Source organism: Toxotes jaculatrix, chromosome 7, assembly GCF_017976425.1.
Source record: "Toxotes jaculatrix isolate fToxJac2 chromosome 7, fToxJac2.pri, whole genome shotgun sequence".
Taxonomy (NCBI): domain Eukaryota; kingdom Metazoa; phylum Chordata; class Actinopteri; family Toxotidae; genus Toxotes; species Toxotes jaculatrix.
The window spans coordinates 24,511,845-24,538,242 of NC_054400.1; the positions used below are offsets into that span (position 1 = coordinate 24,511,845).

A 26,398-nucleotide genomic window follows, 5' to 3' on the forward strand; every position below is an offset into this window, starting at 1 on the left:
ATGACATTGAGGAGACACTTCCACAGAGAGGCTGAAAGTGTGCTGTGCTTTTCAGTATTGTAAGGAGCACGATGGTCGGTGGTTGTGTGTGTGTGTGTGTGTGTGTGTGTGTGTGTGTGTGTGTGTGTGTGCGTGTGTGCGTGTGTGTGGGAGGGTTGGGTAACAGGGCGTCAGAACACATGTTGCCAGGATGATCCCTTGCTGTGTTTTTTTTTCCTCCCTTCCCAAGAAGTTCTGTTGGTCTGCATATGTTGTATTTCTCCTGACTCACGCTGACACACTCTGTCACAGGTGTCACTGCGATGGCCCAGTAATCACTTTATGTGAGTGTGAACACGTGAATGCATCGAGCGTAGGTGTGACTGTGTGTGTGTGTGCGTGTCTCTTTTGGTGGAGACTGGTGCCAAGCAGTTTTATTACGGGTCTCTCACAAAGGGATCACTTGTGCTTTTGTTTCATTTTCCTCCTTTTTTTTTCCTCCTTCTGTTTGATAAGCACTTTGAACCTTCTCATGTCTGTCAGAGGAGTGCGTAGCTGTACATAGCAATTTCCTGTAACAACAAGTGCTCCTTGTTCAGTCTGAATATTTGGTTTTGTTGGATTTACTTTAAAGAGCATTACATTGTTGTAGAATTAAAGGAAAAATAAACTAGATAAACCTGCTGTGTGGTCTGCTGTCAGCACCTGATACCTGCTCGCACTGATTCAGGCTGACGTGGTGGAACATCTGCAGCTAGACACACACACAGAGAAGAAAACAGTCAAACATTTCAATCATGTTTAATGCATGTACTGGTATACATCTCTAAAAATCATACTGTCAACACCGTCGAACATCAATGTCTACTTACTGAATGCAAATTCAAGTGAATACATGACAAAAGAACAACCAAGAGAAAGAATCAAGATCGAAAAGCGACAAGTGCTGCTCTAAGTTAGTCATGCTCACCGATGTGACGAATGGAGGTGGTCTTACTGGCTCTAAAGAAACGTTACTAGAAAGTGACGACCCCTGACGATTACTAGACTTCATATCACTGCACAGAAACGGGACATCTGTACCATAATCAACAGCGGTAGCAGCGGCGGAGTAAGAGCAAGCTGAGGCGGCGTTAGCCGGCCTGACCGCACGACGTCCGGCATCAGAGGCATAGCTGCGTGTGTCTTCATCTTAGGTTTGCTAAAAACAACACAAGGAACACTTGGAGCAGAACATTGCTTAATAATTGGTTTACAAAGTATGGCTGGACAACGACTGTCAATAAAGCAATCATATGCAATTATATATCAAAGGCTATTAAGTCAAGAGGACCATACATTTGATCCAAAGAAAGAAGACTGGTCATGTAACAAGAACGAGTTTTTAAACTCCTGTTCAAATCCAATCTCATGTGCAAAGTGTTGCTTCCTCAGAGTTTCTCTTCATGATTTATGTGAGCAATTAAATGTCAGTTTGATTCTCCGAACAGAGAAAAAACCTCATGTATATCACATGAGGTTTTTTCTAAGATTCAGCTGAAATCTTGATAAAATATTTCTTAACCAACGACATCATTAATCTCCCTGCAACATCTTTAGAAACTCATTTTTAAAAAAAATAGACATGGCTTTACCAGCCGACTATTCCCTTTATCTATAAAAACTCAGACAGCAATATTTACAACTTTGAGTATATATTATAAAGTAGATTCTCTGTAGATCAGTGTAGGCTCTCTGCCGCCAGATCTACTGTGGGATTTCTCCCATGAAAGCACGGGTCAGAAAACAGAGGATTGTCGCAGGAGACGTCTCCCAGTGCAGGTTTATGTGTTGCTGAACGAGGAACAGAGACTGCACTATGTACAGGTAATGAGGCTGACAGTCAGCCTGAGCGGTGTGTGTGTGTGTGTGTGTGTGTGCTTGCACGTGGATTGAGGCTTTCCCATGGTTTTTCTTCACAGCTAAAGTCAGGAGCAGTGCGGAGCTGGGTTCACACTGATGACTGGTCCCACACCTGCAAGACAAGAGCACAGAAGACAGGAATGCTCATCCTCTGAATTTACCATGTCTACAGGTGATTATGACGTCGATTTACATGTCACTAAAAATACAGAAGCACCCGTTTGTTCAGCAGGTGTGCGAGTCTCTTAAAGTATGACTTTTTTTGGCCTATTTTGACACCTTACTATACTATGACGTTTTTGGCACATTTTGAGGTCATACTAAAGTATGACTTTTTTTGGCCGATTTTGACGCCTTAATATACTATGACGTTTTTTATGACATTTTGAGGTCATACTAAAGTATGACTTTTTTTGGCCGATTTTGACGCCTTAAAATACTATGACGTTTTTTGGCACATTTTGAGGTTATACTAAAGTATGACTTTTTTTGGCCAATTTTGACGTCTTACTATACTATGACGATTTTTATGACATTTTGAGGTCATACTAAAGTACGACTTTTTTTGGCCGATTTTGACACCTTACTATACTATGATGTTTTTTGGCACATTTTGAGGTCATACTAAAGTACGACTTTTTTTGGCCGATTTTGAAGCCTTACTATACTATGACGTTTTTTGGCACATTTTTAGGTCATACTAAAATATGACTTTTTTTGGCCGATTTTGACGCCTTACTGTACTATGACCATTTTTATGACATTTTGAGGTGATACTAAAGTATGACTTTTTTTGGCCGATTTTGCCACCTTACTGTACTATGACCATTTTTATGACATTTTGAGGTCATACTAAAGTATGACTTTTTTTGGCCGATTTTGACTCCTTACTGTCCTATGACCATTTTTATGACATTTTGAGGTCATACTAAAGTATGACTTTTTTTGGCCGATTTTGACGCCTTACTATACTATGACCATTTGTATGACATTTTGAGGCCAAAAAAAAAAAGACTTTTTTTGGCCAAATTTGACGCCTTACTATACTATGACCATTTTTATGGCATTTTGAGGTCATACTAAAGTATGACTTTTTTTGGCCGATTTTGCCGCCTTACTGTACTATGACCATTTTTATGACATTTTGAGGTCATACTAAAGTATGACTTTTTTTGGCCGATTTTGACATCTTACTATACTATGATGTTTTGTGGCACATTTTGAGGTCATACTAAAGTATGACTTTTTTTGGCCGATTTTGACGCCTTACTATACTATAACGTTTTTTATGACATTTTGAGATCAGACTAAAGTATGAATTTTTTTGGCCGATTTTGACGCCTTACCATACTATGACGTTTTTTATGAAATTTTGAGGTCATACTACAGTATAACTTTTTTTGGCCGATTTTGACGCCTTACTACTATGACGTTTTTTGGCACATTTTGAGGTCATACTAAAGTATGACTTTTTTTGGCCGATTTTGACATCTTACTATACTATGACGATTTTTATGACATTTTGAGGTCATACTAAAGTACGACTTTTTTTGGCCGATTTTGAAGCCTTACTATACTATGACATTTTTTGGCACATTTTGAGGCCTTACTGTACTATGACCATTTTTATGACATTTTGAGGCCAAAAAAAAAGATGACTTTTTTTGGCCGATTTTGACGCCTTAGTTTACCATGACGTTTTTTATGACATTTTGAGGTCATACTAAAGTATGACTTTTTTTGGCCGATTTTGACGCCTTACTATACTATGACCATTTTTATGACATTTTGAGGTCATACTAAAGTATGACTTTTTTTGGCCGATTTTGACGCCTTACTATACTATGACCATTTTTATGACATTTTGAGGCCAAAAAAAAGATGACTTTTTTTGGCCGATTTTGACGCCTTACTATACTATGACCATTTTTATGACATTTTGAGGTCATACTAAAGTATGACTTTTTTTGGCCGATTTTGACGCCTTACTATACTATGACGTTTTTTGGCACATTTTGAGGTCATACTAAAGTATGATTTTTTTTGGCCGATTTTGACGCCTTCGTATACCATGACGTTTTTTATGACATTTTGAGGTCATACTAAAGTATGAATTTTGTTGGCCGATTTTGACGGCTTACTACACTATGACCATTTTTATGACATTTTGAGGCCAAAAAAAAAGATGACTTTTTTTGGCCAATTTTGACGCCTTAGTATACCATGACGTTTTTTTATGACATTTTGAGGTCATACTAAAGGATGACTTTTTTTGGCCGATTTTGACGCCTTCGTATACCATGGCGTTTTTGTGACATTTTGAGGTCATACTAAAGTATGACTTTTTTTGGCCGATTTTGACGCCTTACTATACTATGACCATTTTTATGACATTTTGAGGCCAAAAAAAAAGATGAATTTTTTTGGCCAATTTTGACACCTTACTATACTATGACCATTTTTATGGCAGTTTGAGGCCAAAAAAAAGATGACTTTTTTTGGCCGATTTTGACGCCTTACTATACTATGACCATTTTTATGACATTTTGAGGCCAAAAAAAAAGATGACATTTTTTGGCCGATTTTGACGTCTTACTATACTATGACCATTTTTATGACATTTTGAGGCCAAAAAAAAGATGACTTTTTTTGGCCGATTTTGACGCCTTACTATACTATGACGATTTTTATGACATTTTGAGGTCATACTAAAGTACGACTTTTTTTGGCCGATTTTGAAGCCTTACTATACTATGACATTTTTTGGCACATTTTGAGGCCTTACTGTACTATGACCATTTTTATGACATTTTGAGGCCAAAAAAAAAGATGACTTTTTTTGGCCGATTTTGACGCCTTAGTATACCATAACGTTTTTTATGACATTTTGAGGTCATACTAAAGTATGACTTTTTTTGGCCGATTTTGACGCCTTACTATACTATGACCATTTTTATGACATTTTGAGGCCAAAAAAAAGATGACTTTTTTTGGCCGATTTTGACGCCTTACTATACTATAACCATTTTTATGACATTTTGAGGTCATACTAAAGGATGACTTTTTTTGGCCGATTTTGACGCCTTACTATACTATGACGTTTTTTGGCACATTTTGAGGTCATACTAAAGTATGATTTTTTTTGGCCGATTTTGACGCCTTCGTATACCATGACGTTTTTTATGACATTTTGAGGTCATACTAAAGTATGACTTTTGTTGGCCGATTTTGACGGCTTACTACACTATGACCATTTTTATGACATTTTGAGGCCAAAAAAAAAGATGACTTTTTTTGGCCAATTTTGACGCCTTAGTATACCATGACGTTTTTTATGACATTTTGAGGTCATACTAAAGTATGACTTTTTTTGGCCGATTTTGACGCCTTCGTATACCATGGCGTTTTTGTGACATTTTGAGGTCATACTAAAGTATGACTTTTTTTGGCCGATTTTGACGCCTTACTATACTATGACCATTTTTATGACATTTTGAGGTAAAAAAAAAAAGATGACTTTTTTTGGCCGATTTTGACGCCTTACTATACTATGACCATTTTTATGACATTTTGAGGTCATACTAAAGTATGATTTTTTTTGGACGATTTTGACGCCTTACTATACTATGACCATTTTTATGACATTTTGAGGCCAAAAAAAAAGATGAATTTTTTTGGCCAATTTTGACACCTTACTATACTATGACCATTTTTATGGCAGTTTGAGGTCATACTAAAGTATGACTTTTTTTGACCGATTTTGCTGCCTTACTGTACTATGACCATTTTTATGACATTTTGAGGTCATACTAAAGTATGACTTTTTTTGGCCGATTTTGACGCCTTACTATACTATGACCATTTTTATGACATTTTGAGGTGATACTAAAGTATGACTTTTTTTGGCCGATTTTGACATCTTACTATACTATGACCATTTTTATGACATTTTGAGGTGATACTAAAGTATGACTTTTTTTGGCCGATTTTGATGCCTTACAATACTATGACCATTTTTATGACATTTTGAGGTCAAAAAAAAAGATGACTTTTTTTGGCCGATTTTGACGCCTTCGTATACCATGACGTTTTTTATGACATTTTGAGGTCATACTAAAGTATGACTTTTTTTGGCCGATTTTGACGCCTTACTATACTATGACCATTTTTATGACATTTTGAGGTGATACTAAAGTATGACTTTTTTTGGCCGATTTTGACGCCTTCGTATACCATGACGTTTTTTATGACATTTTGAGGTCATACTAAAGTATGACTTTTGTTGGCCGATTTTGACGCCTTACTATACTATCACCATTTTTATGACATTTTGAGGCCAAAAAAAAAGATGACATTTTTTGGCCGATTTTGACGCCTTACTATACTATGACCATTTTTATGACATTTTGAGGCCAAAAAAAAAGATGACTTTTTTTGGCCGATTTTGACGCCTTACTATACTATGACCATTTTTATGACATTTTGAGGCCAAAAAAAAAATGACTTTTTTTGGCCGATTTTGACGCCTTACTATACCATGACGTTTTTTATGACATTTTGAGGTCATACTAAAGTATGACTTTATTTGGCCGATTTTGACGCCTTCGTATACCATGACGTTTTTTTATGACATTTTGAGGTCATACTAAAGTATGACTTTTTTTGGCCGATTTTGACGCCTTACTATACTATGACCATTTTTATGACATTTTGAGGCCAAAAAAAAGATGACTTTTTTTGGCCGATTTTGACGCCTTACTATACTATGACCATTTTTATGACATTTTGAGGTCATACTAAAGTATGACTTTTTTTGGCCGATTTTGACGCCTTACTATACTATGACGTTTTTTGGCACATTTTGAGGTCATACTAAAGTATGATTTTTTTTGGCCGATTTTGATGCCTTCGTATACCATGACGTTTTTTATGACATTTTGAGGTCATACTAAAGTATGACTTTTGTTGGCCGATTTTGACGGCTTACTACACTATGACCATTTTTATGACATTTTGAGGCCAAAAAAAAAGATGACTTTTTTTGGCCAATTTTGACGCCTTAGTATACCATGACGTTTTTTATGACATTTTGAGGTCATACTAAAGTATGACTTTTTTTGGCCGATTTTGACGCCTTCGTATACCATGGCGTTTTTGTGACATTTTGAGGTAAAAAAAAAAAGATGACTTTTTTTGGCCGATTTTGACGCCTTACTATACTATGACCATTTTTATGACATTTTGAGGTCATACTAAAGTATGATTTTTTTTGGACGATTTTGACGCCTTACTATACTATGACCATTTTTATGACATTTTGAGGCCAAAAAAAAAGATGAATTTTTTTGGCCAATTTTGACACCTTACTATACTATGACCATTTTTATGGCAGTTTGAGGTCATACTAAAGTATGACTTTTTTTGACCGATTTTGCTGCCTTACTGTACTATGACCATTTTTATGACATTTTGAGGTCATACTAAAGTATGACTTTTTTTGGCCGATTTTGACGCCTTACTATACTATGACCATTTTTATGACATTTTGAGGTGATACTAAAGTATGACTTTTTTTGGCCGATTTTGACATCTTACTATACTATGACCATTTTTATGACATTTTGAGGTGATACTAAAGTATGACTTTTTTTGGCCGATTTTGATGCCTTACAATACTATGACCATTTTTATGACATTTTGAGGTAAAAAAAAAAGATGACTTTTTTTGGCCGATTTTGACGCCTTACTATACTATGACGTTTTTTGGCACATTTTGAGGTCATACTAAAGTATGACTTTTTTTGGCCGATTTTGACGCCTTACTATACTATGACCATTTTTATGACATTTTGAGGCCAAAAAAAAAGATGACTTTTTTTGGCCGATTTTGACGCCTTCGTATACCATGACGTTTTTTATGACATTTTGAGGTCATACTAAAGTATGACTTTTTTTGGCCGATTTTGACGCCTTACTATACTATGACCATTTTTATGACATTTTGAGGTCATACTAAAGTATGACTTTTTTTGGCCGATTTTGACGCCTTCGTATACCATGACGTTTTTTATGACATTTTGAGGTCATACTAAAGTATGACTTTTGTTGGCCGATTTTGACGCCTTACTATACTATCACCATTTTTATGACATTTTGAGGCCAAAAAAAAAGATGACATTTTTTGGCCGATTTTGACGCCTTACTATACTATGACCATTTTTATGACATTTTGAGGCCAAAAAAAAAGATGACTTTTTTTGGCCGATTTTGACGCCTTACTATACCATGACGTTTTTTATGACATTTTGAGGTCATACTAAAATATGACTTTTTTTGGCCGATTTTGACGTCTTACTATACTATGACCATTTTTATGACATTTTGAGGCCAAAAAAAAAGATGACTTTTTTTGGCCAATTTTGACGCCTTACTATACTATGATGTTTTTTGGCACATTTTGAGGTCATACTAAAAGTATGACTTTTTTTGGCCGATTTTGACACCTTACTATACTATGATCATTTTTATGACATTTTGAGGCCAAAAAAAAAAGATGACTTTTTTTGGCCGATTTTGACGCCTTACTATACTATGACCATTTTTATGACATTTTGAGGACAAAAAAAAGGATGACTTTTTTTGGCCAATTTTGACGCCTTAGTATACCATGACGTTTTTTATGACATTTTGAGGTCATACTAAAGTATGACTTTATTTGGCCGATTTTGACGCCTTCGTATACCATGACGTTTTTTTATGACATTTTGAGGTCATACTAAAGTATGACTTTTTTTGGCCGATTTTGACGCCTTACTATACTATGACCATTTTTATGACATTTTGAGGTCATACTAAAGTATGACTTTTTTTGGCCGATTTTGACGCCTTCGTATACCATGACGTTTTTTATGACATTTTGAGGTCATACTAAAGTATGACTTTTGTTGGCCGATTTTGACGCCTTACTATACTATGACCATTTTTATGACATTTTGAGGCCAAAAAAAAAGATGACTTTTTTTGGCCAATTTTGACGCCTTAGTATACCATGACGTTTTTTATGACATTTTGAGGTCATACTAAAGTATGACTTTTTTTGGCCGATTTTGACGCCTTACTATACTATGACATTTTTTGGCACATTTTGAGGTCATACTAAAAGTATGACTTTTTTTGGCCGATTTTGACGCCTTACTATACTATGACCATTTTTATGACATTTTGAGGCCAAAAAAAAAGATGACTTTTTTTGGCCAATTTTGACGCCTTACTATACTATGACCATTTTTATGACATTTTGAGGCCAAAAAAAAAGATGACTTTTTTTGGCCAATTTTGACGCCTTACTATACTATGACCATTTTTATGACATTTTGAGGCCAAAAAAAAAGATGACTTTTTTTGGCCGATTTTGACGCCTTACTATACCATGACGTTTTTTATGACATTTTGAGGTCATACTAAAATATGACTTTTTTTGGCCGATTTTGACGTCTTACTATACTATGACCATTTTTATGACATTTTGAGGCCAAAAAAAAAGATGACTTTTTTTGGCCAATTTTGACGCCTTAGTTTACCATGACGTTTTTTATGACATTTTGAGGTCATACTAAAGTATGACTTTTTTTGGCCGATTTTGACGCCTTACTATACTATGACCATTTTTATGACATTTTGAGATCATACTAAAGTATGACTTTTTTTGGCACATTTTGAGGTCATACTAAAGTATGACTTTTTTTGGCCAATTTTGACGCCTTACTATACTATGACCACTTTTATGACATTTTGAGGCCAAAAAAAAAGATGACTTTTTTTGGCCGATTTTGACGCCTTACTATACTATGACCATTTTTATGACATTTTGAGGCCAAAAAAAAAGATGACTTTTTTTGGCCTATTTTGACGCCTTACTATACTATGACCATTTTTATGACATTTTGAGGTAAAAAAAAAAGATGACTTTTTTTGGCCGATTTTGACGCCTTACTATACTATGACGTTTTTTATGACATTTTGAGGTCATACTAAAGTATGACTTTTTTTGGCCGATTTTGACGCCTTACTAGACTATGACGTTTTTTGGCACATTTTGAGGTCATACTAAAGTATGACTTTTTTTGGCCGATTTTGACGCCTTACTATACTATGACCATTTTTATGACATTTTGAGATCATACTAAAGTATGACTTTTTTTGGCACATTTTGAGGTCATACTAAAGCATGACTTTTTTTGGCCGATTTTGACGCCTTACTATACTATGACCATTTTTATGACATTTTGAGGCCAAAAAAAAAGATGACTTTTTTTGGCCGATTTTGACGCCTTACTATACTATGACCATTTTTATGACATTTTGAGGCCAAAAAAAAAGATGACTTTTTTTGGCCAATTTTGACGCCTTAGTTTAACATGACGTTTTTTATGACATTTTGAGGTCATACTAAAGTATTACTTTTTTTGGCCAATTTTGACGCCTTACTATACTATGACGTTTTTTGGCACATTTTGAGGTCATACTAAAGTATGACTTTTTTTGGCCGATTTTGACGCCTTACTATACTATGACCATTTTTATGACATTTTGAGATCATACTAAAGTATGACTTTTTTTGGCACATTTTGAGGTCATACTAAAGTATGACTTCTTTTGGCCGATTTTGACGCCTTACTATACTATGACCATTTTTATGACATTTTGAGGCCAAAAAAAAAGATGACTTTTTTTGGCCTATTTTGACGCCTTACTATACTATGACCATTTTTATGACATTTTGAGGTCAAAAAAAAAGATGACTTTTTTTGGCCGATTTTGACGCCTTACTATACCATGACGTTTTTTATGACATTTTGAGGTCATACTAAAATATGACTTTTTTTGGCCGATTTTGATGTCTTACTATACTATGACCATTTTTATGACATTTTGAGATCATACTAAAGTATGACTTTTTTTGGCCGATTTTGAATCCTTACTATACTATGACCATTTTTATGACATTTTGAGGCCACAAAAAAGATGACTTTTTTTGGCCGATTTTGACGCCTTACTATACTATGACCATTTTTATGACATTTTGAGGCCAAAAAAAAAGATGACTTTTTTTGGCCAATTTTGACGCCTTAGTTTACCATGACGTTTTTTATGACATTTTGAGGTCATACTAAAGTATGACTTTTTTTGGCCGATTTTGACGCCTTACTAGACTATGACGTTTTTTGGCACATTTTGAGGTCATACTAAAGTATGACTTTTTTTGGCCGATTTTGACGCCTTACTATACTATGACCATTTTTATGACATTTTGAGATCATACTAAAGTATGACTTTTTTTGGCACATTTTGAGGTCATACTAAAGTATGACTTTTTTTGGCCGATTTTGACGCCTTACTATACTATGACCATTTTTATGACATTTTGAGGACAAAAAAAAAGATGACTTTTTTTGGCCGATTTTGACGCCTTACTATACTATGACCATTTTTATGACATTTTGAGGCCAAAAAAAAAGATGACTTTTTTTGGCCGATTTTGACGCCTTACTATACCATGACCATTTTTATGACATTTTGAGGCCAAAAAAAAAGATGACTTTTTTTGGCCGATTTTGACGCCTTACTATACCATGACGTTTTTTATGACATTTTGAGGTCATACTAAAATATGACTTTTTTTGGCCGATTTTGACGTCTTACTATACTATGACCATTTTTATGACATTTTGAGATCATACTAAAGTATGACTTTTTTTGGCCGATTTTGAAGCCTTACTATACTATGACCATTTTTATGACATTTTGAGGCCAAAAAAAAAGATGACTTTTTTTGGCCAATTTTGACGCCTTAGTTTACCATGACGTTTTTTATGACATTTTGAGGTCATACTAAAGTATTACTTTTTTTGGCCGATTTTGACGCCTTACTAGACTATGACGTTTTTTGGCACATTTTGAGGTCATACTAAAGTATGACTTTTTTTGGCCAATTTTGACGCCTTACTATACTATGGCCATTTTTATGACATTTTGAGATCATACTAAAGTATGACTTTTTTTGGCACATTTTGAGGTCATACTAAAGTATGACTTTTTTTGGCCGATTTTGACGCCTTACTATACTATGACCATTTTTATGACATTTTGAGGCCAAAAAAAAAGATGACTTTTTTTGGCCGATTTTGACGCCTTACTATACTATGACCATTTTTATGACATTTTGAGGCCAAAAAAAAAAGATGACTTTTTTTGGCCGATTTTGACGCCTTACTATACTATGACCATTTTTATGACATTTTGAGGCCAAAAAAAAAGATGACTTTTTTTGGCCGATTTTGACGCCTTACTATACCATGACGTTTTTTTATGACATTTTGAGGTCATACTAAAATATGACTTTTTTTGGCCGATTTTGACGTCTTACTATACTATGACCATTTTTATGACATTTTGAGATCATACTAAAGTATGACTTTTTTTGGCCGATTTTGACGCCTTACTATACTATGACCATTTTTATGACATTTTGAGGCCAAAAAAAAAGATGACTTTTTTTGGCCGATTTTGACGCCTTACTATACTATGACCATTTTTATGACATTTTGAGGCCAAAAAAAAAGATGACTTTTTTTGGCCGATTTTGACGCCTTACTATACCATGACGTTTTTTATGACATTTTGAGGTCATACTAAAATATGACTTTTTTTGGCCGATTTTGACGTCTTACTATACTATGACCATTTTTATGACATTTTGAGATCATACTAAAGTATGACTTTTTTTGGCCGATTTTGAAGCCTTACTATACTATGACCATTTTTATGACATTTTGAGGCCAAAAAAAAAGATGACTTTTTTTGGCCAATTTTGACGCCTTAGTTTACCATGACGTTTTTTATGACATTTTGAGGTCATACTAAAATATGACTTTTTTTGGCCGATTTTGAAGCCTTACTATACTATGACCATTTTTATGACATTTTGAGGCCAAAAAAAAAGATGACTTTTTTTGGCCAATTTTGACGCCTTAGTTTACCATGACGTTTTTTATGACATTTTGAGGTCATACTAAAGTATGACTTTTTTTGGCCGATTTTGACGCCTTACTAGACTATGACGTTTTTTGGCACATTTTGAGGTCATACTAAAGTATGACTTTTTTTGGCCGATTTTGACGCCTTACTATACTATGACCATTTTTATGACATTTTGAGATCATACTAAAGTATGACTTTTTTTGGCACATTTTGAGGTCATACTAAAGTATGACTTTTTTTGGCCAATTTTGACGCCTTACTATACTATGACCATTTTTATGACATTTTGAGGCCAAAAAAAAAGATGACTTTTTTTGGCCGATTTTGACGCCTTACTATACTATGACCATTTTTATGACATTTTGAGGCCAAAAAAAAAGATGACTTTTTTTGGCCGATTTTGACGCCTTATTATACCATGACGTTTTTTATGACATTTTGAGGTCATACTAAAGTATGACTTTTTTTGGCCGATTTTGACGCCTTACTATACTATGACCATTTTTATGACATTTTGAGGTCATACTAAAGTATGACTTTTTTTGGCCGATTTTGACGCTTTACTATACTATGACCATTTTTGTGACATTTTGAGGTGATACTAAAGTATGACTTTTTTTGGCCGATTTTGACGCCTTACTATACTATGACCATTTTTATGACATTTTGAGGCCAAAAAAAAAGATGACTTTTTTTGGCCAATTTTGACGCCTTAGTATACCATGACGTTTTTTATGACATTTTGAGGTCATACTAAAGTATGACTTTTTTTGGCCGATTTTGACGCCTTACTATACTATGACCATTTTTATGACATTTTGAGGACAAAAAAAAAGATGACTTTTTTTGGCCAATTTTGACGACTTACTATACTATGACCATTTTTATGACATTTTGAGGCCAAAAAAAAAGATGACTTTTTTTGGCCAATTTTGACGCCTTACTATACTATGACGTTTTTTGGCACATTTTGAGGTCATACTAAAGTATGACTTTATTTGGCCGATTTTGACGCCTTACTATACTATGACCATTTTTATGACATTTTGAGATCATACTAAAGTATGACTTTTTTTGGCACATTTTGAGGTCATACTAAAGTATGACTTTTTTTGGCCGATTTTGACGCCTTACTATACTATGACCATTTTTATGACATTTTGAGGTAAAAAAAAAAAAGATGACTTTTTTTGGCCAATTTTGACGCCTTAGTTTATCATGACGTTTTTTATGACATTTTGAGGTCATACTAAAGTATGACTTTTTTTGGCCGATTTTGACGCCTTACTATACTATGACCATTTTTATGACATTTTGAGGCCAAAAAAAAAGATGACTTTTTTTGGCTGATTTTGACGCCTTACTATACTATGACCATTTTTATGACATTTTGAGGTCATACTAAAGTATGACTTTTTTTGGCCGATTTTGACGCCTTACTATACTATGACCATTTTTATGACATTTTGAGATCATACTAAAGTATGACTTTTTTTGGCACATTTTGAGGTCATACTAAAGTATGACTTTTTTTGGCCGATTTTGACGCCTTACTATACTATGACCATTTTTATGACATTTTGAGGCCAAAAAAAAAGATGACTTTTTTTGGCCGATTTTGACGCCTTAGTTTACCATGATGTTTTTTATGACATTTTGAGGTCATACTAAAGTATGACTTTTTTTTTTTACATTTTGAGGTCATACTAATGTATGACTTTTTTTGGCCGATTTTGACGCCTTCGTATACCATGACGTTTTTTATGACATTTTGAGGTCATACTAAAGTATGACTTTTTTTGGCCGATTTTGACGCCTTACTATACTATGACCATTTTTATGACATTTTGAGGCCAAAAAAAAAGATGACTTTTTTTGGCCAATTTTGACGCCTTACTATACTATGACCATTTTTATGACATTTTGAGGCCAAAAAAAAAGATGACTTTTTTTGGCCGACTTTGACGCCTTACTATACTATGACCATTTTTATGACATTTTGAGGCAAAAAAAAAAGATGACTTTTTTTGGCCAATTTTGACGCCTTACTATACTATGACCATTTTTATGACATTTTGAGGTCAAAAAAAAAGATGACTTTTTTTGGCCAATTTTGATGCCTTACTATACTATGACGTTTTTTGGCACATTTTGAGGTCATACTAAAGTATGACTTTTTTTGGCCGATTTTGACGCCTTACTATACTTTGACGTTTTTTGGCCGATTTTGAGGTCATACTAAAGTATGACTTTTTTTGGCCGATTTTGACGCCTTACTATACTATGACCATTTTTATGACATTTTGAGGTCATACTAAAGTATGACTTTTTTTGGCCGATTTTGACGCCTTACTATACTATGACGTTTTTTGGCCGATTTTGAGGTCATACTAAAGTATGACTTTTTTTGGCCGATTTTGACGCCTTACTATACTATGACCATTTTTATGACATTTTGAGGTCATACTAAAGTATGACTTTTTTTGGCCGATTTTGACGCCTTACTATACTATGACTTTTTTTGGCATATTTTGAAGCCTTACTTTATTATGATGTTTTTTATTATATTTCGAGGTCATACTAAAAGAAGACCAAAGAGGGAAGTGCGGAAGACCAAAGAGATGGTCATCGACTTCAGGAGAAGGCCTTCACAGCATCCCCCACTGACCATCGACGGCGCTGCAGTGGAGAGGGTGAACAGCACCAAGTTCCTGGGGGTGTACATCTCTGAGGACTTCTCCTGGTCAACAAACACAACACAGCTGGCCAAGAAAGCTCAAAAACGCCTCTACTTCTTCCGTAAACTGAGAAGAGCCCATGTCCCACCTCCCATCATGTGCTCTTTCTACCGGGGCACCATTGAGAGCATCATCACTGGCTGCATCACTGTGTGGTACAGAGGTTGCACTGCCTCCTGCCGAAAGACACTGCAATGCATAGTGAATGCAGCCAGGAAGATCATCGGTGTACCTCTGTTGCCCCTCACAGACATTTATAACACATGGCTCACCCGCAGTGCCATCAGCATTGCGGAGGACAACTCACACCCCTCACACCCCCACTTCAGCCTCCTGCCTTCAGGGAGACCGTTCCGTTGCCTCTAGGCCCGCTCCACAAGGCTGTCCAACAGCTTCATCCACCAGGCTGTCAGGATGCTGAACTCTGTACACTACCTCCCCCCCTGACCCCCGCCTCTGGACCCCCAACTCTGCTGACCCCCCCGGACTCTAATAACTAATTTTTACAACCATTCACAGAGTACTACTGCTGCTATTGTTACTCTGTAAACCAATTTGCAATTTTTCATATATATATATATATATATATTTCTTTACACACTATATATTTATATTGTACAAAAAGTTTATTTAGCTGGTTTTGTTTCGATTGTTTAATTTATTATTGTAAAATGCACAGTGCAGAGAGAGAGAAACATTTCGATTCCCATGTATGTCTGACATGATGAAATTGACAATAAAAAGCCTTTGAATCCTTTAAAGTATGACTTTTTTTGGCGTATTTTGAAGCCTTACTATACTATGACGTTTTCTATGATATTTTGAGGTCATAATTTAGTATGACTTTTTTTGGCCTATTTTGAAGTCTTACTATACTATGACATTTTTTGGCATATTTTGAGGTCATACTAAAGTATGACTTTTTTTGGCCGATTTTGACGCCTTACTATACTATGACGCTTTTTATGACATTTTGAGGTAAAAAAAAAATGTTGACTTTTTTTGGCCGATTTTGACGCCTTACTATACTATGACGTTTTTCATGACATTTTGAGGTCAAAAAAAATTTTGACTTTTTGTGGCCGATTTTGACGCCTTACTATACTATGACATTTTTTATGACATTTTAAGGTCAAAAAAATTTTTGACTTTTTTTGGCCGATTTTGACGCCTTACTATACTATGACGTTTTTTATGACATTTTAAGGTCAAAAAAATTTTTGACTTTTTTTGGCCGATTTTGACGCCTTACTATACTATGACGTTTTTTATGACATTTTGAGGTCAAAAAAAATTTTGACTTTTTTTGGCCGATTTTGACGCCTTACTATACTATGACCATTTTTATGACATTTTGAGGCCAAAAAAAAGATGACTTTTTTTGGCCGATTTTGACGCCTTACTATACTATGACCATTTTTATGACATTTTGAGGTCAAAAAATTTTTTGACTTTTTGTGGCCGATTTTGACGCCTTACTATACTATGACATTTTTTATGACATTTTAAGGTCAAAAAATTTTTTGACTTTTTTTGGCCGATTTTGACGCCTTACTATACTATGACGTTTTTTATGACATTTTGAGGTCAAAAAAAATTTTGACTTTTTTTGGCCGATTTTGACGCCTTACTATACTATGACCATTTTTATGACATTTTGAGGTCTTACTAAAGTAATACTTTTTTTGGCCGATTTTGACGCCTTACTATACTATGACCATTTTTATGACACTTTGAGGTCAAAAAAAATTTTTGACTTTTTGTGGCAGATTTTGACGCCTTACTATACTATGACGTTTTTTATGACATTTTGAGGTCAAAAAAAATTTTGACTTTTTTTGGCCGATTTTGAAGCCTTACTATGCTATGACACTTTTTATGACATTTTGAGGTCAAAAAAAATTTTGACTTTTTTTGGCCGATTTTAACGCCTTACTATACTATGACGTTTTTTATGACACTTTGAGGTCAAAAAATTTTTTTGACTTTTTTTGGCCGATTTTGACGCCTTACTATACTATGACATTTTTTATGACATTTTAAGGTCAAAAAAATTTTTGACTTTTTTTGGCCGATTTTGACGCCTTACTATACTATGACGTTTTTTATGACATTTTAAGGTCAAAAAAATTTTTGACTTTTTTTGGCCGATTTTGACGCCTTACTATACTATGACGTTTTTTATGACATTTTGAGGTCAAAAAATTTTTTGACTTTTTTTGGCCGATTTTGACGCCTTACTATACTATGACCATTTTTATGACATTTTGAGGCCAAAAAAAAGATGACTTTTTTTGGCCGATTTTGACGCCTTACTATACTATGACCATTTTTATGACATTTTGAGGTCAAAAAAATTTTTGACTTTTTGTGGCCGATTTTGACGCCTTACTATACTATGACATTTTTTATGACATTTTAAGGTCAAAAAATTTTTTGACTTTTTTTGGCCGATTTTGACGCCTTACTATACTATGACATTTTTTATGACATTTTAAGGTCAAAAAATTTTTTGACTTTTTTTGGCCGATTTTGACGCCTTACTATACTATGACGTTTTTTATGACATTTTGAGGTCAAAAAAAATTTTGACTTTTTTTGGCCGATTTTGACGCCTTACTATACTATGACCATTTTTATGACATTTTGAGGTCTTACTAAAGTAATACTTTTTTTGGCCGATTTTGACGCCTTACTATACTATGACCATTTTTATGACACTTTGAGGTCAAAAAAATTTTTTGACTTTTTGTGGCAGATTTTGACGCCTTACTATACTATGACGTTTTTTATGACATTTTGAGGTCAAAAAAAATTTTGACTTTTTTTGGCCGATTTTGAAGCCTTACTATGCTATGACACTTTTTATGACATTTTGAGGTCAAAAAAAATTTTGACTTTTTTTGGCCGATTTTAACGCCTTACTATACTATGACGTTTTTTATGACACTTTGAGGTCAAAAAATTTTTTTGACTTTTTTTGGCCGATTTTGACGCCTTACTATACTATGACGTTTTTTGGCACATTTTGAGGTCATACTAAACAATGACTTTTTTTGGCCGATTTTGACGCCTTACTATACTATGACGTTTTTTATGACATTTTGAGGTCAAAAAAATTTTGACTTTTTGTGGCCGATTTTGACGCCTTACTATACTATGACATTTTTTATGACATTTTAAGGTCAAAAAAATTTTTGACTTTTTTTGGCCGATTTTGACGCCTTACTATACTATGACGTTTTTTATGACATTTTAAGGTCAAAAAAATTTTTGACTTTTTTTGGCCGATTTTGACGCCTTACTATACTATGACGTTTTTTATGACATTTTGAGGTCAAAAAATTTTTTGACTTTTTTTGGCCGATTTTGACGCCTTACTATACTATGACCATTTTTATGACATTTTGAGGCCAAAAAAAAGATGACTTTTTTTGGCCGATTTTGACGCCTTACTATACTATGACCATTTTTATGACATTTTGAGGTCAAAAAAATTTTTGACTTTTTGTGGCCGATTTTGACGCCTTACTATACTATGACATTTTTTATGACATTTTAAGGTCAAAAAATTTTTTGACTTTTTTTGGCCGATTTTGACGCCTTACTATACTATGACGTTTTTTATGACATTTTGAGGTCAAAAAAAATTTTGACTTTTTTTGGCCGATTTTGACGCCTTACTATACTATGACGTTTTTTATGACATTTTGAGGTCAAAAAAATTTTTGACTTTTTTTGGCCGATTTTGACACCTTACTATACTATGACCATTTTTATGACATTTTGAGGCCAAAAAAAAGATGACTTTTTTTGGCCGATTTTGACGCCTTACTATACTATGACCATTTTTATGACATTTTGAGGTCAAAAAAATTTTTGACTTTTTGTGGCCGATTTTGACGCCTTACTATACTATGACATTTTTTATGACATTTTAAGGTCAAAAAATTTTTTGACTTTTTTTGGCCGATTTTGACGCCTTACTATACTATGACATTTTTTATGACATTTTAAGGTCAAAAAATTTTTTGACTTTTTTTGGCCGATTTTGACGCCTTACTATACTATGACGTTTTTTATGACATTTTGAGGTCAAAAAAAATTTTGACTTTTTTTGGCCGATTTTGACGCCTTACTATACTATGACCATTTTTATGACATTTTGAGGTCTTACTAAAGTAATACTTTTTTTGGCCGATTTTGACGCCTTACTATACTATGACCATTTTTATGACACTTTGAGGTCAAAAAAATTTTTTGACTTTTTGTGGCAGATTTTGACGCCTTACTATACTATGACGTTTTTTATGACATTTTGAGGTCAAAAAAAATTTTGACTTTTTTTGGCCGATTTTGAAGCCTTACTATGCTATGACACTTTTTATGACATTTTGAGGTCAAAAAAAATTTTGACTTTTTTTGGCCGATTTTAACGCCTTACTATACTATGACGTTTTTTATGACACTTTGAGGTCAAAAAATTTTTTTGACTTTTTTTGGCCGATTTTGACGCCTTACTATACTATGACGTTTTTTGGCACATTTTGAGGTCATACTAAACAATGACTTTTTTTGGCCGATTTTGACGCCTTACTATACTATGACGTTTTTTATGACATTTTGAGGTCAAAAAAATTTTGACTTTTTGTGGCCGATTTTGACGCCTTACTATACTATGACATTTTTTATGACATTTTAAGGTCAAAAAAATTTTTGACTTTTTTTGGCCGATTTTGACGCCTTACTATACTATGACGTTTTTTATGACATTTTAAGGTCAAAAAAATTTTTGACTTTTTTTGGCCGATTTTGACGCCTTACTATACTATGACGTTTTTTATGACATTTTGAGGTCAAAAAATTTTTTGACTTTTTTTGGCCGATTTTGACGCCTTACTATACTATGACCATTTTTATGACATTTTGAGGCCAAAAAAAAGATGACTTTTTTTGGCCGATTTTGACGCCTTACTATACTATGACCATTTTTATGACATTTTGAGGTCAAAAAAATTTTTGACTTTTTGTGGCCGATTTTGACGCCTTACTATACTATGACATTTTTTATGACATTTTAAGGTCAAAAAATTTTTTGACTTTTTTTGGCCGATTTTGACGCCTTACTATACTATGACGTTTTTTATGACATTTTGAGGTCAAAAAAAATTTTGACTTTTTTTGGCCGATTTTGACGCCTTACTATACTATGACGTTTTTTATGACATTTTGAGGTCAAAAAAATTTTTGACTTTTTTTGGCCGATTTTGACACCTTACTATACTATGACCATTTTTATGACATTTTGAGGCCAAAAAAAAGATGACTTTTTTTGGCCGATTTTGACGCCTTACTATACTATGACCATTTTTATGACATTTTGAGGTCTTACTAAAGTAATACTTTTTTTGGCCGATTTTGACGCCTTACTATACTATGACCATTTTTATGACACTTTGAGGTCAAAAAAAATTTTTGACTTTTTTTGGCCGATTTTGACGCCTTACTATACTATGACGTTTTTTATGACATTTTGAGGTCAAAAAAATTTTTGACTTTTTTTGGCCGATTTTGATGCCTTACTATACTGACGTTTTTTATGACATTTTGAGGTCAAAAAAATTTTTGACTTTTTTTGGCCGATTTTGACGCCTTACTATACTATGACATTTTTTGGCACATTTTGAGGTCATACTAAACAATGACTTTTTTTGGCCGATTTTGACGCCTTACTATACTATGACGTTTTTCATGACATTTTGAGGTCAAAAATTTTTTTGACTTTTTGTGGCAGATTTTGACGCCTTACTATACTATGACGTTTTTTATGACATTTTGAGGTCAAAAAAAATTTTGACTTTTTTTGGCCGATTTTGAAGCCTTACTATGCTATGACACTTTTTATGACATTTTGAGGTCAAAAAAAATTTTGACTTTTTTTGGCCGATTTTAACGCCTTACTATACTATGACGTTTTTTATGACACTTTGAGGTCAAAAAATTTTTTTGACTTTTTTTGGCCGATTTTGACGCCTTACTATACTATGACGTTTTTTGGCACATTTTGAGGTCATACTAAACAATGACTTTTTTTGGCCGATTTTGACGCCTTACTATACTATGACGTTTTTTATGACATTTTGAGGTCAAAAAAATTTTTGACTTTTTGTAGCCGATTTTGACGCCTTACTATACTATGACGTTTTTTATGACATTTGGAGGCCGTTTTAAAAAATGACTTTTTTTGGCCGATTTTGACGCCTTACTATACTATGACGTTTTTTATGACATTTTGAGGTCCAAAAAAATGTTGACTTTTTTTGGCCGATTTTGACGCCTTACTATACTATGACCATTTTTATGACATTTTGAGGCCAAAAAAAAAGAAGACTTTTTTGGGCCGATTTTGACGCCTTACTATACTATGACCATTTTTATGACATTTTGAGGCCAAAAAAAAAGATGACTTTTTTTGGCCGATTTTGACGCCTTACTATACTATGACCATTTTTATGATATTTTGAGGTCAAAAAAAATTTTGACTTTTTGTGGCCGATTTTGACGCCTTACTATACTATGACATTTTTTATGACATTTTAAGGTCAAAAAATTTTTTGACTTTTTTTGGCCGATTTTGACGCCTTACTATACTATGACGTTTTTTATGACATTTTGAGGTCAAAAAAAATTTTGACTTTTTTTGGCCGATTTTGACACCTTACTATACTATGACCATTTTTATGACATTTTGAGGCCAAAAAAAAGATGACTTTTTTTGGCCGATTTTGACGCCTTACTATACTATGACCATTTTTATGACATTTTGAGGTCATACTAAAGTAATACTTTTTTTGGCCGATTTTGACGCCTTACTATACTATGACCATTTTTATGACACTTTGAGGTCAAAAAAAATTTTTGACTTTTTTTGGCCGATTTTGACGCCTTACTATACTATGACGTTTTATATGACATTTTGAGGTCAAAAATTTTTTTGACTTTTTGTGGCAGATTTTGACGCCTTACTATACTATGACGTTTTTTATGACAGTTTGAGGTCAAAAAAAATTTTGACTTTTTTTGGCCGATTTTGAAGCCTTACTATGCTATGACACTTTTTATGACATTTTGAGGTCAAAAAAAATTTTGACTTTTTTTGGCCGATTTTAACGCCTTACTATACTATGACGTTTTTTATGACACTTTGAGGTCAAAAAAATTTTTTGACTTTTTTTGGCCGATTTTGACGCCTTACTATACTATGACGTTTTTTATGACATTTGGAGGCCAAAAAAAATGTTGACTTTTTTTGGCCGATTTTGACACCTTACTATACTATGACGTTTTTAATGACATTTTGAGGTAAAAAAAAATTTTGACTTTTTTTGGCCGATTTTGAAGCCTTACTATACTATGACGCTTTTTATGACATTTTGAGGTTAAAAAAAATTTTGACTTTTTTTGGCCGATTTTAACGCCTTACTATACTATGATGTTTTTTATGACATTTTGAGGTCAAAAAAATGTTTGACTTTTTTTGGCCGATTTTGACGCCTTACTATACTATGACGTTTTTTATGACATTTTGAGGTAAAAAAAAATGTTGACTTTTTTTGGCCGATTTTAACGCCTTACTATACTATGATGTTTTTTATGACATTTGGAGGCCGTTTTAAAAAATGACGTTTTTTGGCCGATTTTGACGCCTTACTATACTATGACGTTTTTTATGACATTTTGAAGTCAAAAAAAATTTTGACTTTTTTTGGCCGATTTTGACGCCTTACTATACTATGACGTTTTTTATGACATTTGGAGGCCAAAAAAAATGTTGACTTTTTTTGGCCGATTTTGACGCCTTACTATACTATGACGCTTTTTATGACATTTGGAGGCCGTTTTAAAAAATGACTTTTTTTGGCCGATTTTGACGCCTTACTATACTATGACGTTTTTTATGACATTTTGAGGTCAAAAATTTTTTTGACTTTTTGTAGCCGATTTTGACGCCTTACTATACTATGACGTTTTTTATGAGATTTTGAGATCAAAAAATTTTTTGACTTTTTTTTGGCCAATTTTGACGCCTTACTATACTATGACGTTTTTTATGACATTTGGAGGCCGTTTTAAAAAATGACTTTTTTTGGCCGATTTTGACGCCTTACTATACTATGACGTTTTTTATGACATTTTGAGGTCATACTAAAGTATGACTTTTTTTGGCCGATTTTGACGCCTTACTATACTATGACGTTTTTTATGACATTTTGAGGTCAAAAAAAATTTTGACTTTTTGGAGCCGATTTTGACGCCTTACTATACTATGACGTTTTTTATGACATTTTGAGGTCAAAAAAATTTTTGACTTTTTTTGGCCTATTTTGACGCCTTACTATACTATGACGTTTTTTATGACATTTGGAGGCCGTTTTAAAAAATGACTTTTTTTGGCCGATTTTGACGCCTTACTATACTATGACGTTTTTTATGACATTTTGAGGTAAAAAAAAATGTTGACTTTTTTTGCCCGATTTTGACGCCTTACTATACTATGACATTTTTTGGCACATTTTGAGTTCATACTAAACTATGACTTTTTTTGCCCGATTTTGACGCCTTACTATACTATGACGTTTTTCATGACATTTTGAGGTCAAAAAATTTTTTGACTTTTTGTGGCCGATTTTGACGCCTTACTATACTATGACGTTTATTATGACATTTTAAGGTCAAAAAAATGTTTGACTTTTTTTGGCCGATTTTGACGCCTTACTATACTATGACGTTTTTTATGACATTTTGAGGTCAAAAAAAATTTTGACTTTTTTTGGCCGATTTTGACACCTTACTATACTATGACCATTTTTATGACATTTTGAGGCCAAAAAAAAGATGACTTTTTTTGGCCGATTTTGACGCCTTACTATACTATGACCATTTTTATGACATTTTGAGGTCATACTAAAGTAATACTTTTTTTGGCCGATTTTGACGCCTTACTATACTATGACCATTTTTATGACACTTTGAGGTCAAAAAAAATTTTTGACTTTTTTTGGCCGATTTTGACGCCTTACTATACTATGACGTTTTTTATGACATTTTGAGGTCAAAAAAAATTTTGACTTTTTTTGGCCGATTTTGAAGCCTTACTATGCTATGACACTTTTTATGACATTTTGAGGTCAAAAAAAATTTTGACTTTTTTTGGCCGATTTTAACGCCTTACTATACTATGACGTTTTTTATGACATTTTGAGGTCAAAAATTTTTTTTGACTTTTTTTGGCCGATTTTGACGCCTTACTATACTATGACGTTTTTTATGACATTTGGAGGCCAAAAAAAATGTTGACTTTTTTTGGCCGATTTTGACACCTTACTATACTATGACGTTTTTAATGACATTTTGAGGTCAAAAAAAATTTTGACTTTTTTTGGCCGATTTTGAAGCCTTACTATACTATGACGCTTTTTATGACATTTTGAGGTTAAAAAAAATTTTGACTTTTTTTGGCCGATTTTAACGCCTTACTATACTATGATGTTTTTTATGACATTTTGAGGTCAAAAAAATGTTTGACTTTTTTTGGCCGATTTTGACGCCTTACTATACTATGACGTTTTTTATGACATTTTGAGGTAAAAAAAAATGTTGACTTTTTTTGGCCGATTTTAACGCCTTACTATACTATGATGTTTTTTATGACATTTGGAGGCCGTTTTAAAAAATGACGTTTTTTGGCCGATTTTGACGCCTTACTATACTATGACGTTTTTTATGACATTTGGAGGCCGTTTTAAAAAATGACTTTTTTTGGCCGATTTTGACGCCTTACTATACTATGACGTTTTTTATGACATTTTGAGGTCAAAAAAAATTTTGACTTTTTGGAGCCGATTTTGACGCCTTACTATACTATGACGTTTTTTATGACATTTTGAGGTCAAAAAATTTTTTGACTTTTTTTGGCCTATTTTGACGCCTTACTATACTATGACGTTTTTTATGACATTTGGAGGCCGTTTTAAAAAATGACTTTTTTTGGCCGATTTTGACGCCTTACTATACTATGACGTTTTTTATGACATTTTGAGGTCAAAAAAATGTTTGACTTTTTTTGGCCAATTTTGACGCCTTACTATACTATGACGTTTTTTATGACATTTGGAGGCCGTTTTAAAAAATGACTTTTTTTGGCCGATTTTGACGCCTTACTATACTATGACGTTTTTTATGACATTTTGAGGTCAAAAAAATGTTGACTTTTTTTGACCGATTTTGACTCCTTACTATACTATGACATTTTTTATGACATTTGGAGTTCAAAAAAAATGTTGACTTTTTTTGGCCGATTTTGACGCCTTACTATACTATGACGTTTTTTATGACATTTTGAGGTCAGAAAAAATGTTGACTTTTTTTGGCCGATTTTGACGCCTTACTATACTATGACGCTTTTTATGACATTTTGAGGTCATACTAAAGTATGACTTTTTTTGGCCGATTTTGACGCCTTACTATACTATGACATTTTTTGGCACATTTTGAGTTCATACTAAACTATGACTTTTTTTGGCCGAGTTTGACGCCTTACTATACTATGACGTTTTTTATGACATTTTGAGATCAAAAAATTTTTTGACTTTTTTTTGGCCAATTTTGACGCCTTACTATACTATGACGTTTTTTATGACATTTGGAGGCCGTTTTAAAAAATGACTTTTTTTGGCCGA

General features: G+C 33.5%; 1 protein-coding gene across 1 annotated transcript in view; it reads right to left on the bottom strand.

Moving 5' to 3' along the window:
- Positions 1 to 1,904: 1,904 nt before the first annotated feature.
- LOC121184948 (citron Rho-interacting kinase) overlaps positions 1,905 to 26,398 on the bottom strand; it is an 84,848-nt gene continuing 60,354 nt past the window's right edge. Inside the window, exon 41 of the mRNA XM_041042879.1 lies at positions 1,905 to 1,993. Within this exon, the coding sequence (XP_040898813.1) occupies positions 1,970 to 1,993 (24 nt within the window). The 3' untranslated portion in view covers positions 1,905 to 1,969. The remainder of the gene's footprint in view (positions 1,994 to 26,398) is intronic.